Raw genomic sequence first — 11,935 nt, forward strand, 5'->3', positions numbered from 1 at the left:
TTTATGAAATTCAGAAATAAACAGTCTAAAGATATTATCTATATGGTAACATTTTATATATAATTACATATCCAGATTTATATTGATATAATATATACAGTTATACTCCAATACATAGTTTCTGTATGTCAAGGGTGAAATCTCTATTACATTCAAATGGTGATGACGATTGACATCTTACTATTATAGTAGGAATGTCAAGATAACATTATGAATTTTGTAGTCATCAGCACTTAAATGGTACACTAATAAAATTATAAGACAAAGCTGGATGTACTGATGCACACCTTCAATCTTAGCTCTTGTGGAGGCAGAGCAGACAAATCTCTATGAGTTCATTACTAGCCTGGTTTACATATTTCCAGGCTAGCTAGAGTTACATAGTAAGACCTAGTCTCAAAACAAAAAACAAAAAATAAAGTTATAGGATTCCATAAGATCCTGTAGGAGAAGGCTGAGACAGAAGGGTAAGTATAATTGGTGTTAGCAAGGATCACAAATATTATCTACCAATAGAAATTGAGTTGAATATACATATTATCAATTGCCATATTGCCTTCAGTAAGAATAAACTATTTGTATATGTATTGATGTATTGTGATAAGTACCTTTACCTGAAACATATATACATATATAGAGGAAAAGTTGCACACACACACACACACACACACACACACACACACACACACACACACACAGTAGAAGATAAACCCTGAATTGTATGGAGCAGAGGATTATTAATGTTTGTCTTTTAATTTTTTTATAGTTTTTACTTTATTACTGCAGCTTTAAAAAAAATCATACCAGGTTCTAGGGAGATGATTGAGTGAATTAAATTGTGCAGTGGATAATGTACAAGTATGAGGACCTGAGTTTGTATCCCCAGATCCCATGTGAAAGCTGGGAAGGAATGGTGACTGTCTATAAGGGAGATGAGGGATCCTTGGAGCAAGCTGGCTAGCTAGACTAGCCTGAATTGCTAGTTCAGGGTTCAGTGAGAGACTTCTGACTAAATGAAATAAGCTGGAGAGTTATTGAAGATGATGCTTGACATCAATTTTGGGCCCTCCACAAACACATGCATAGAAATGTGAACATGCATATATGAACACATACACACCACACATACAAATACATTAAAAAATTAGATTAAAAAATTAAATATATGTAGTTAGAGTTTTCCTGCCTGGCCCAGTCAGGACAAATCTCTCTTACCCGCCAGTCCCACAGTCGCTCAGACCCAACCAAGAAAGCACACAGAAACTTAGATTGTTTATAAACTGTATGGCTGTGGCAGGCTTCTTGTTATCTACTTCTTCTATCTTAAATTAACCCATTTCTGTTAGTCTATACTTTGCCACATGGCTCGTGGCTTACCAGTGTCTTTACATGTTGCTTCTCATGGTGGCGGCTGGCGGTGTCTCTCTCCAGCCTCTACTTCCCAGAATTCTCTTCTCTCTTGTCCCGCCTATACTTCCTGCCTGGCCACTGGCCAATCAGAACTTTATTTACACAGAGCAATATCCACAGCAAATATATAATAAGATTTAATGAAGCCTAGATTTGGTATAAAATAATGAAAATGAATCAAGATGTAAAAGAAATGATGTCCTATTAATAATGATGTCACATATATTATCTCTGAGTAATGTCACTTTTATATCTTGAAAGTACTATTTACAGGGATAGGGCCAATTTTACTTTGTTTAGCAGAATTTAGCCACTTTATCTGCATAAAGATTTACCATTTGGCAGTTATAACATGTTTTTCTTGGACTCAGTACCATGGAATGAATTTTTATATGACCCTAACTTATCAGAATGACCGGACTGTAAAATCACCTTGGCTGGAGATTCAAGGAAAGAGAGCTGATAATCTAATTCTATTACAAACAGCATGTATCCTGGTGGCTTCTAATTCATCTTGTATTCAAATCCCTCTATTGTAATTGCTGTCGTTCTCTCCCTGTTTTCCTCTAATTATTCTGACTAGAGAAAATTCTCAATTAATCACAGACTGTGTATTTAATCTTAGGATTTCCCAAATCCTTGTTTTAAATTCTATCTTTTACTAAAAGATAGACTTTATGGTAGACTAGAGAGTTCTTGTTAAAATAGGCAGCTTGGCATTTTTATAAAGTTCTTGATGAAAAATCTAAGGTTAATTAATGCATTATATAGAATGAAGATTTTTTTTTTAACCATTTGTAGATCTTAAACCTTTCTTCATCAACATTTTAACTTGAAGTAAAAATATCTGTAGCTTGTTCTGGTAACTTTATAATTACTATGCTAATATTATGTATAATTACAATGCGTGTAATCTATGACAAAACTTGTACTTTAAATTAAAGCTTAGTCGTTACATCACTTTGTATCCCCCATTATTAATTTGCACACAGGGCTTGAAAGATTTCATTGACAAGAGAAGATGAGTATTTCTGATATACAGGAGTCCTCAAATAGTCCTGGAAAGTAAGCTAAAAAAGAGGGTTTACAACTTCTAGGCCAGCTTGGACTACACAGTATAATGAGATCTTATCTCAAAATAAAAAAAGATAAACAGTAAGTAATAGGCCACAAATCTAAGTACAGCTATTTTATAAATACGTATTTTCTGAAAAACCATGAGGTAGGGGTGATTGAAGGGAAGATGTGTAATGGGGGTACTGATCTTAACTTTAAGTTTTTCTGGCCCCAAGATGTTTTTATGCCACTGGAAAATTCTTATTGTCACTGACCTCATCTATCCAACCACCTCCTCAGTTCAGGCATCCATACTCAACTATTGTCTCCTGTGCTACATCCCTCAGAACTTGTACTTCTCCTTTATTGTTCACTTTTCTGGAAAATAATGGAGTATATGAATTCATTCAGAAGGGTATGAAGTTATAGACATGTATAGCTGGCTTTCCACTCTACTTCTCTTCCAGAAACTGATATTGAAAAGCTCCAGAAACCCAATAAAATTTCAAGCTACTTTAATTTCTGAAAATTGACAAAATCCAGAATATTTTGGTATAATATATGTTTATGTAAAAAATGAATCAATTAAAATTCATTGGTCATTAGAAACATCAGCAGATAACGTGGGAGCTTTTTGACTCAGTTGTGATTATCCTTGTCTTCAGCTTCTATTGCTGTGAAGAAACACCATGACCACCATGACAGCTCTTATAAAGGAAAACATTTCACTGAGGTGGTGGCTTACAGTTCCAGAAGTTTAGTTCATTATCATCACAGCTGGAAGCATGGAGGCTGGGAATGTGGCAGCCTGTAGTGAGACATGGTGTTGGAGAATTCTACATCTTGATTGAAAGGCAACAGGAAGTGAACTGTCTCACTGAGTGTGGCTTAATTTTTTATATATATATATATATATATATATATATATATATATATATATATATATATATATATATATATATGAGACCTCAAAGCCCGCCTCCACTGTGACACGCTTCCTCTAACAAGACTACACCTACTCCAACAAGTGCATACCTCCTAATAGTGCTACTCTCTTTGGGGGCCATTTTCTTTCAAACCACCACAGTTTCCATCTTTAATAATTTAATGCTATGGGGTGACAGCCAGTGAACACAAAGCAGCTTTGCAGCTGAATGCATCAAGCCTTTGAGGAAGGCACACCTGCTAGATCCACAGATTCTTTCCACTGGGTCTCTTTGGCCGTGTGCTCATCTTAGAACTTCCCCCATCTTTGTGTATTTTGTCCCCCCACCACACACACAGGGTTTCTCTGTGTAGCTTTGTGCCTTTCCTGGAACTCTGTAGTCCAGGCTGGCCTTGAACTCACAGAGATCCGCTGGGCTCTGCCTCCCAAGTGCTGGGATTAAAGGCGTGTGCCACCACCAGCCAGCTGTGTATTTTGTTCTTAAAGTCTTCCTTATGATTATATTGATTTCAGTCTGTTATGCCCAGATTGCAGGGACCTCCAAAAGACCACCAGGGAGACTGAATCCCACATGTAAAAGCAGAGTCTTTATTACCTTCAAGCTCTGGGTCTGTCTGTCCCACACAGCGGTGAGAGCAAAGAGCTCTGAGCCCAGGTGGAGTAGAGATTTTGTCATAGCGGTGGTTGGGGTGAGGGGATTTCCAGGGTTTAGGACCCTGATTGGCTGACAATTGTCTAGGGGTATCTGTAAAACAAAAACAGGTGTGTGCTAGACTCTGGGACATCTGGAATGTTTGGGATGTCAGATACTTCCCCTTGGATGTAGGCCCTCCCTGGGTGGGGTCAGCTTATGGCTTTTCCTGGGTCTGGGTGTTGCTTGCCAGTAGGCCTGTCAAGAAGTTGTATCTGGGCTTCTAAGCCTGTCATGGCTGCTGTGTGGTCAAGCTGTTTTGGGGTTCCTCCAAACAGTGTTTATTAGGAATTTCTCTCTTAAACTATTTTTTATTTGGATTTGTGGTTTTGTTAAGAAACTCAGTAACCAAGTTCAGGAGGTTTTAATATCTCACTCATCTTGTTTCTTATTATAGTGTTGCAGATCTCCTGGAATTGCAATAACATTGTTGTAAACCAAAATGTGGGCACTAGGAATTGATTCTGGATCGCCTGCAAGAGCAGATTCTGGGTCCTCTACAGTTTTAAAATGATGAATTTAATCAAAAAGCTTACAATTATGTTACTGGTCATGTACTAATATTAAAAATCATTTTAGTATTGAATTAAATTCAATTCTCCCCAACAGGCTTAGATATGGTTTAATTATACCACATGCTTTCTTCTCATTAAACTATTTTGATGCATTATGGAAAATGTTTAGAAATCTGTACCTCTCTTTACTATGATGTGTAAGACTCATCAGGTCTGGTCTAGGCTTAGGGAAAACAGTTGAGCATTTTTCACATCTTTAGAAATTTTGATTATTTAAAATGTCAGCATCTGAAAAACTGGCTAGGATAGTATCAAACCAGTTCCCCATCCAAATGGAAAACCTCAGACAATCACATTTATTGGAAACAAGGGCGTTATGCTTCAGAGTCATCTAGTCCTTTGTCAGAAACATTTTCATCTTCAGAATTTCTTCTGAAGTTACACCAGAAAGCCTGCTGTTTTCTGCAGTGCTGGGTTTAAATTCAGGGGCTTGCCTAGGCTCGTCAAATATTCAACCACAGAGTCACACTCCAATCCAAGAGGATTTAAGAACCCCAAAGAATAGACCAGGTTACATAAATCCTAATAAAATATGTGATATTTATTACAAGTGAAAGGATAAATTCAAATTGGAGCATGGAAATGAAATCATGTAGAAAGCTGGGGAAGACACAGAAACAGACTCAAAGACACACACACAGCCACCAATACACAGAGCTGGGTATAGATTTGGTTTACATTTTTTTGTTTGTTTGTTTTAGTAGCTGAGAAGGATCACCTATTTAATGTATTTTGTCTGTTATGGAATGGACCAATATTTTGGAGCATATGGTCTAATTTGAGAACATCAGATGGGAAAGTTTTGCAGGCATTCACAATTTACCTGATGATAGGAAGAAGATTTTTCAATCCTTGGAGAGGCTTAAAGGATGAGAGCTGCCTTTCCAACTTTGCTCGGCAGAGAGCTAGAAAGGCTTTCCAGGCTTATGGATGCATGCAAACAACTGATGCCATTTTATAGTCCCCATGCTATCCTACATCTTGAGCAGAGATGTACTAATTTATCCTAGTGCTTAAATACTGTGGAGTTGATGATAATAACCTTAATGGAGAAACACACAGATGAGCATGTGTGGGGAGTGGGGCCTGTGTGGAGATGCTCCCTATCTTAGGTACTGGGTAGTGCAAACTGTGGGGCGACACCAGGACTGGCAGCTGTCTGCAGCGGGTACCTTTCATGTCTACCTTCTGAACTCCTCATGCTACTTTCTACATCTCCTTTAGATCTATCCGATGGCCCTATCTGTCATGACCAAAATGATAAGGAGTTCACTTGCCTTTGCTGCTGTCATGGATTCAGTTTTCTGGGGACCCCACAGTGTCACCCTTGATTCACTGTTAGGGATATAAAAATAGGGGTTGTCCCAATGAGTGCCTACTATGTCAAAAGGAAGGCCTTATACACGGAAGATGGTGCTTTCAGGCACGTCTGGGGTCACCTGTGAGGTTCCCTAGTACTAAACACTTTTCCTTTATCATCAAATAATTAAACCGTTGTTACCATTAAGGTGGTCTGTAGTGTTCTGTTCTCAACTGAAGTATGCAGTATTAATATAATGAAAGTGAATTTTTGTTTAGGTCTAGGAAGTCAAAGAGTTGTGCCTAAGATCTAACTGCCAAGCATTAGGTATGTCCTGGGCACAGTGGCAGAGCTGTTAACTCCAGCATCTGGAAGGTACAGTTAGAAACATCAAGAGTCCAAGGTCATTCTCAGCTACACAGTGAGTTCCAGGACAATGATGCACTACATGTGACCCCATTTCACAAAACAAACAACAAATAACAAATTTTTCTATGGAACTTACAGAAACCTTTTTACTTAATGTGTAAAATACTTTATCCTTCCTGTTACTAAAACCATCCCACCCTATGATCATGGCTTTTAGTTTCTGTAGTGGTAGTGATCTAATAGAGGGCAGAGTTCACATTCTTTTAGTTTGTAATCCCAAATACCTATCACAATGACTATTGGATTATATTTTTAGTAACTACGTTCATAGGCTCCATAAATTAATGGAAAACAAATGGAAGATTTTACAAGGATAAATAAATGTAAACTGTGCGGGAGGTAGATGAACTTTACCATGGTGCTGTCTTGGGTCTGGTAATCCAGACCTGGAGCCTTAAGGGCTCCATATTACCAGTCCCAATCTACATAATGCATTGGACAGTGCCTGGGTGTCCACACACCTCAGGCTTTCATCCCTTCCAAGTGTGTTCATCCCAAAGGCCGTGGAGCTCCTCTGGATCCTTCGGTACTCAGTGGCATATATTGCTCTTCTTGTATAGCCATGCTGATACTGTAAACGGTGCCTGTAAAAGAAAAACACAACAAAATGAGTATTTATTCTGTAGCACACTTTGTATGCAGCCTCAGACTGCTCTAGGTTTGCCTTTTACACAAATTTAGCACCATGGCGCTGAGAGCTTCCTTCGAGGTTTCCTATGTGAATTACTCTTCTTCCCACTTGTCTGTTCCCTCCAGTTTGCATGAGGGCTTTGAAAGGAAAAAAGAACAAGCATGTGTGGAGAGTGGTGCTGGCGGTGGGGTGCCTGAAGACACAGGAGCGTGCTTGGGTTTTCTGGCTCCAGGACTTGGTTCTAGACACCATGCCTCCTACCTTTCGTGTTGGCTTCAGCTCCATTATTTGTCTAATTTCTTTTTCTTTTGAGTTAAAATGTAACTAGAAATTTGAAACTCACTTTGCCCAATCAGGAAAATCTTGTCTTTTCTCACACCCTCCCAAGTTTTAACTGGATTTTCTTTTTTTTTTTTAAATATAGCACTTGTATTTACAAAATATATAGAAAAGAGGGCTTCCACAGGACACTTCTAAATATGAAGGTCAAACAAAATCACCAGCAATTACTCTAGGTGAAAGCTGGCTTAAAAACAGTGATCCCAAAGGAACTACTTTTCAAATCTCGAAACTAAGCATTTCTATTAATTATTTTGTTAAGTAGTCTGGCATCAAAATTTTGAGATTTTACTGGAGTGCTTGACTGTTTTGTATAACTGATGGTTTTATATTTGTATGTTTCCCTTCAAAATAGAGCTCAGAAAATTAGCTTTAATAGTTTAGCAATTTAATATACAATAAAAAAAGCCAAAAACAGAAACAAGGTTACAAAAACTAAAATTCAAGAGTGCTCAAGATCACCCGTTTTTAGAGCTGTTTTTTGTTTTTGTTTTTTGTTAAACCTTCCAAAGCTAGAATTCAAAACCATGCTAATCATAATTTGAGTTGTCCTCAAGTTGTGTTCTGTAGGCACTGTAATACTTCAGAGCTGACACTATTAGAAAGAAAACAGCATTATAATAAACTCATAGATGGTACACAAATCATCTTAAGACCTCAACTATAAAAAGTGAGAATGCCATTTTATTTGCCACAGAAATGAGGGAAGAAACGTCAGTGAAATAAATTTGATAACATGACTCACACTTCATGATAGGCGATTTCCCCAAATTCACACCATTCCCATTTGGCTGAACTAAAAAGAACTGAAGAAGGGAACTTGTAAGTAGGACACTTATGTTCCTTCAAATGAATTTCAAGAAGCACACTAGATAAATAAGCCTTTGGCTTAGGCTCAGCAATCTTCTCCGCCAGCCTGCTTTACAAGAACCATAAAATATTTCTTATAAAACATCTATAAAATTTTTTTGGCTTAGCCTTAAAAGTGAAAATTAGGATATTCAAACCCATACTATGTCATGTTCAGACCTTTCCTCCTGTTACATTTAGAATTGCCTAGACAGGCTGCACAGTAGTCATTTTACTAGGATTATTGTGTTCATTAAATTTAGCACCCCGTGGATTAAGAGTAATGAGAATAGGCTATTTAAAGTATTTCACGTGTGCTCCAGTTCCTCACTAACGGGATGAATTTTATTTAGAATATAAGGAAGCATACATACCACGTCCTACAGGCACCTAGGACTTGAGAGAATTCAGAAACTTAAAAAAAGAAAGCTCTAAAAATCATACTTGAAATTTCTAAAATCTAATCGAACCATTTTGCCTTTCTTCCCAGTTTCATATGGAGATAAGGGATGAGGTGTCCGATTAGCACGTGGACCAACTATAAATTTACAGATTTATCCCCCGCCCCGCCCCCACAGTGAAACAAATACAAGTTTGATACTACATGCTTTCCAGGCTTAAAAGCACACTGCACCAGTCCTTGGTCAGGGAGGCTCACTTTTTAAATAAACATTGCCAGAAGAATGTCCTCAAAGGAAGACTGAAGTCACTCTCCCTTTCCCAGAAACGGTGAGGAAGAGGAGACACATAGGTCTCCTACTTGCACAGATCTCCTTTTCTCTTCCGACCTTCCGAAGAAGGTGGATGGGTGAAAAGGCAACGCTCAGTCCTCCATGGCAAAGTCTTTGGTCTTTTCCTCCTGGTCCCCCACTTTGTAGCGCAGAAGCACGCGCAGGCGTCGGGGGTTGTCCCGGGAGGGCAGCAGAGTGATCTCGCCAGAAATGTCCGTGTCTTGTTCCACCGGCACCGGCTCATTCAGGTAGAGGAGCGCCTGCTTCCAGTGAGTGGCCGGGTGAAAAGGCGAGGTGGACAGCACCAGGGGTTTTTCCGAGTCCCCTCCAGGGAAGGTCACCTGAAACCAGATGGCAAAACCGTGCAGAGGCGCGGAGCCGTAGCAGCTGCAGCGGAAGCGCCCGCCTACACCGGCCTCCAGCTCCTGCTCCAGGCCGGCGCGGGCCAGCTCGAGCTGGGCAAAACGCTGCGGCCGGGCCAGCACGTCCTCGCCGGACAGACCCTGCACCACGATCTCTGAGTGGCCCATGAGGCAGCGCGTGGCAAAGCTTTCCAGGCAGCTCATGTCCACGCCATAGTGCTGTTTCACCTGGCTCCAGAAACCCAGACGCCATTCCAGCATCTGGTCGCTAATCGGGGCCACGAAAAGCTCCGCGGAAGCTGGCAGGAGGAGACCGCCCTCCTTCAGCCATTTGGTCCGCGCGTGCAGCACGGAGCTCAGCATGGACTCGTGCAGAAGTCCGTAGCCCATCCACTCGCTCACGATGGCATCTACCTGCTCCGGCAGCTCCACGGTCTCCACCGGGCCCGGCAGGACGTGCACGCGGTCCTCCAACCCGTTGAGCCGTACTACCTCCCGGGCCTGTTGCCAGATGGCGCTGGCCTCCACCGCGTACACGCGCCGGGCACCGGCCTGGGCGCAGAAGATGCTTAGAATGCCGGTGCCCGCGCCCACGTCCAGCACGGTCTTGCCTCGCAGCGCGGCCCAGTTCCGCAGGATGCCCAGGCGGTAGGCGTCGGTGCGGACGCGGTCGGCGATCATCTCCTCGTGGACCGATACGTCGGAGTAGCACTCGTAGTACAGCTGGTCTCGCTCGCGCTTAGTCCTCCGGGGTCGTGGCGGGCCTGCCTCCTGCTCCCCGCCATCTTCCTCCTCGGCTCCCTCCCCTCCTGCGCCGCCACCCCCCGACTCAAGCTTTCTTTTCTTGATCAGCGACATCTTGGCCGCGGCAACCGGCCCCCAGCAGGCCTTGCGCGGTGCGGCGAGCGGGCTCCGAGTCCCGGGGCCTGCTGGGATTTGTAGTCCCCGCTAGTCGTCCCACTTCCTTCGAGAGTAAGTGCGCGGAGAGTTTCTTTTGACTACAGGACACTTTTGTTCCGCCTCTCTAACACCTTTACATACTGTTTTCCAACGACCACGCTATTATCCCGGGATTCTTTCCGTTCTCTCTCTTTCCTTTTGTCCCTCAGTCCCTTTCGGTTTCACCTATTCTTGAAGCAGACACACCCACTTAGAGCTGTGTGTTCCTGCTCCCTACGTCGGACCCCGCCTCCACTACTGAATTATGGTGGCACAGTTCCTGTCCCTTCCCTGACACTTGTAACTCATCAAGCTCTCTATTCTAACGGGAGTTAGGAAACAAAGAATGTGTAAGTGGGGCAAAGTGAAAACCTTACCTACAAGATCTTGGTTCTGAGTCCAAAGTGATCCCCAGTGGACCCAAAGATCCAGGCGAAATAGAATTGCTGTGGCCATCAGATAACCTTTCACCCACCATTGGGTTTCTGGAGAATTGTTTACTTTGACTTGAGTCCTGTTCTGAAAATTCTATGGTTCAAACTAAAGAACAATTAACATCAGTCATATGATACTCTCAAACCCATTACCAGTAAATGTATCTGCTAACTAGTTTATATATGAACACATACAGACACACATAAATCTAGGTATCCATACATAAGCATTTTCTCAAGGGAATGATGGAATTCTTATCTTTTGACTACTTTTCCAATGCAATTCACTTTTTAAACCCCGGTCTGTCTCCTTGTAAAGACAGACTTGGTACACACATCCTCAGTTATTTTATTTCTTTTTCGGTCAGTCAAGCAGGAGCTATTAATCTGTTTTCACTGTCCATAACAGAAATACAATAATTTAAAGATATGTGCTGCCTGGAGCTGGAGAGATGGCTCCGTAATTTACAGCACTGGCTGCTCTTCCTGAAGACCCAGGTTAGACTGCCAGCACCTACATGAAGGCTCACAACTGGCTTTCACCCCAATCCCAAGGGATCTGTTGTCCTTCTCTGGCCCCCAGGAGCTCCACATAGGAGTGTGATGCACAGAGAAACATGCAGACAAAATACTCATGAGTATACAATTCATAAAACTTTTTAAATGACTAAGTGCTTCCTTAATAAGAATAACATTTTTCCAAAATTAAAAACTGATCCCAGAAAAGAAAATGGGTTTTTATTTTCTTGTGTTAAGATATTGTTTACCCATACTACACTTCTTGGTGATAGAATTTTTTCACCCTTTCTCTCCAGTAATGCCATTAATGAAATAGATTTATTGATGTGACATCCTCAGCTGTACTTTTAAACTCAGGACTCAGTCCTGGTGGCTCATTAGAATCCTCAAGGAACTTCATGGAAACACCTATGGCAGGGTCTACCTCAGCCCAATTAAATGAGACCCATTCAGGGGAGCTTAGGCATCTAGACTGTAAAGCTCCCCAGGGAATCCCAATGTGAAACCAAGTGATTATTGCTGGTTTTGATTTAGTTATCTTAATTAAGTATTTTATCATTATTTTCAATAGTGCTCATCAACTGGAAATTCTTAAAGCAGGTATTCTTCCTTTTTATTCTTGGTTTAGTATCTTATTTTTAACAAATAATGCCCAGAATAGAACATGAGATTAGTTATAAATGTGAGAATTTTATAACACACATTAGGCTTTCACTTAGCGAAT

General features: G+C 41.1%; 1 protein-coding gene across 1 annotated transcript; it reads right to left on the bottom strand.

Annotated features, from left to right (window-relative positions):
- Window positions 1-4,679: 4,679 nt before the first annotated feature.
- Window positions 4,680-10,214, bottom strand: Prmt6 (protein arginine methyltransferase 6). The gene is made up of 2 exons (XM_036191171.1): window positions 8,885-10,214; window positions 4,680-6,991 (listed from the first exon to the last, which is right to left on the bottom strand). Exon 1 carries the CDS (start codon window positions 10,175-10,177, stop codon window positions 9,050-9,052), a length of 1,128 nt encoding a protein of 375 aa, XP_036047064.1. The 5' UTR covers window positions 10,178-10,214; the 3' UTR covers window positions 4,680-6,991; window positions 8,885-9,049.
- Window positions 10,215-11,935: the final 1,721 nt, after the last annotated feature.

Source organism: Onychomys torridus, chromosome 6 (assembly GCF_903995425.1).
Source record: "Onychomys torridus chromosome 6, mOncTor1.1, whole genome shotgun sequence".
Classification (NCBI taxonomy): domain Eukaryota; kingdom Metazoa; phylum Chordata; class Mammalia; order Rodentia; family Cricetidae; genus Onychomys; species Onychomys torridus.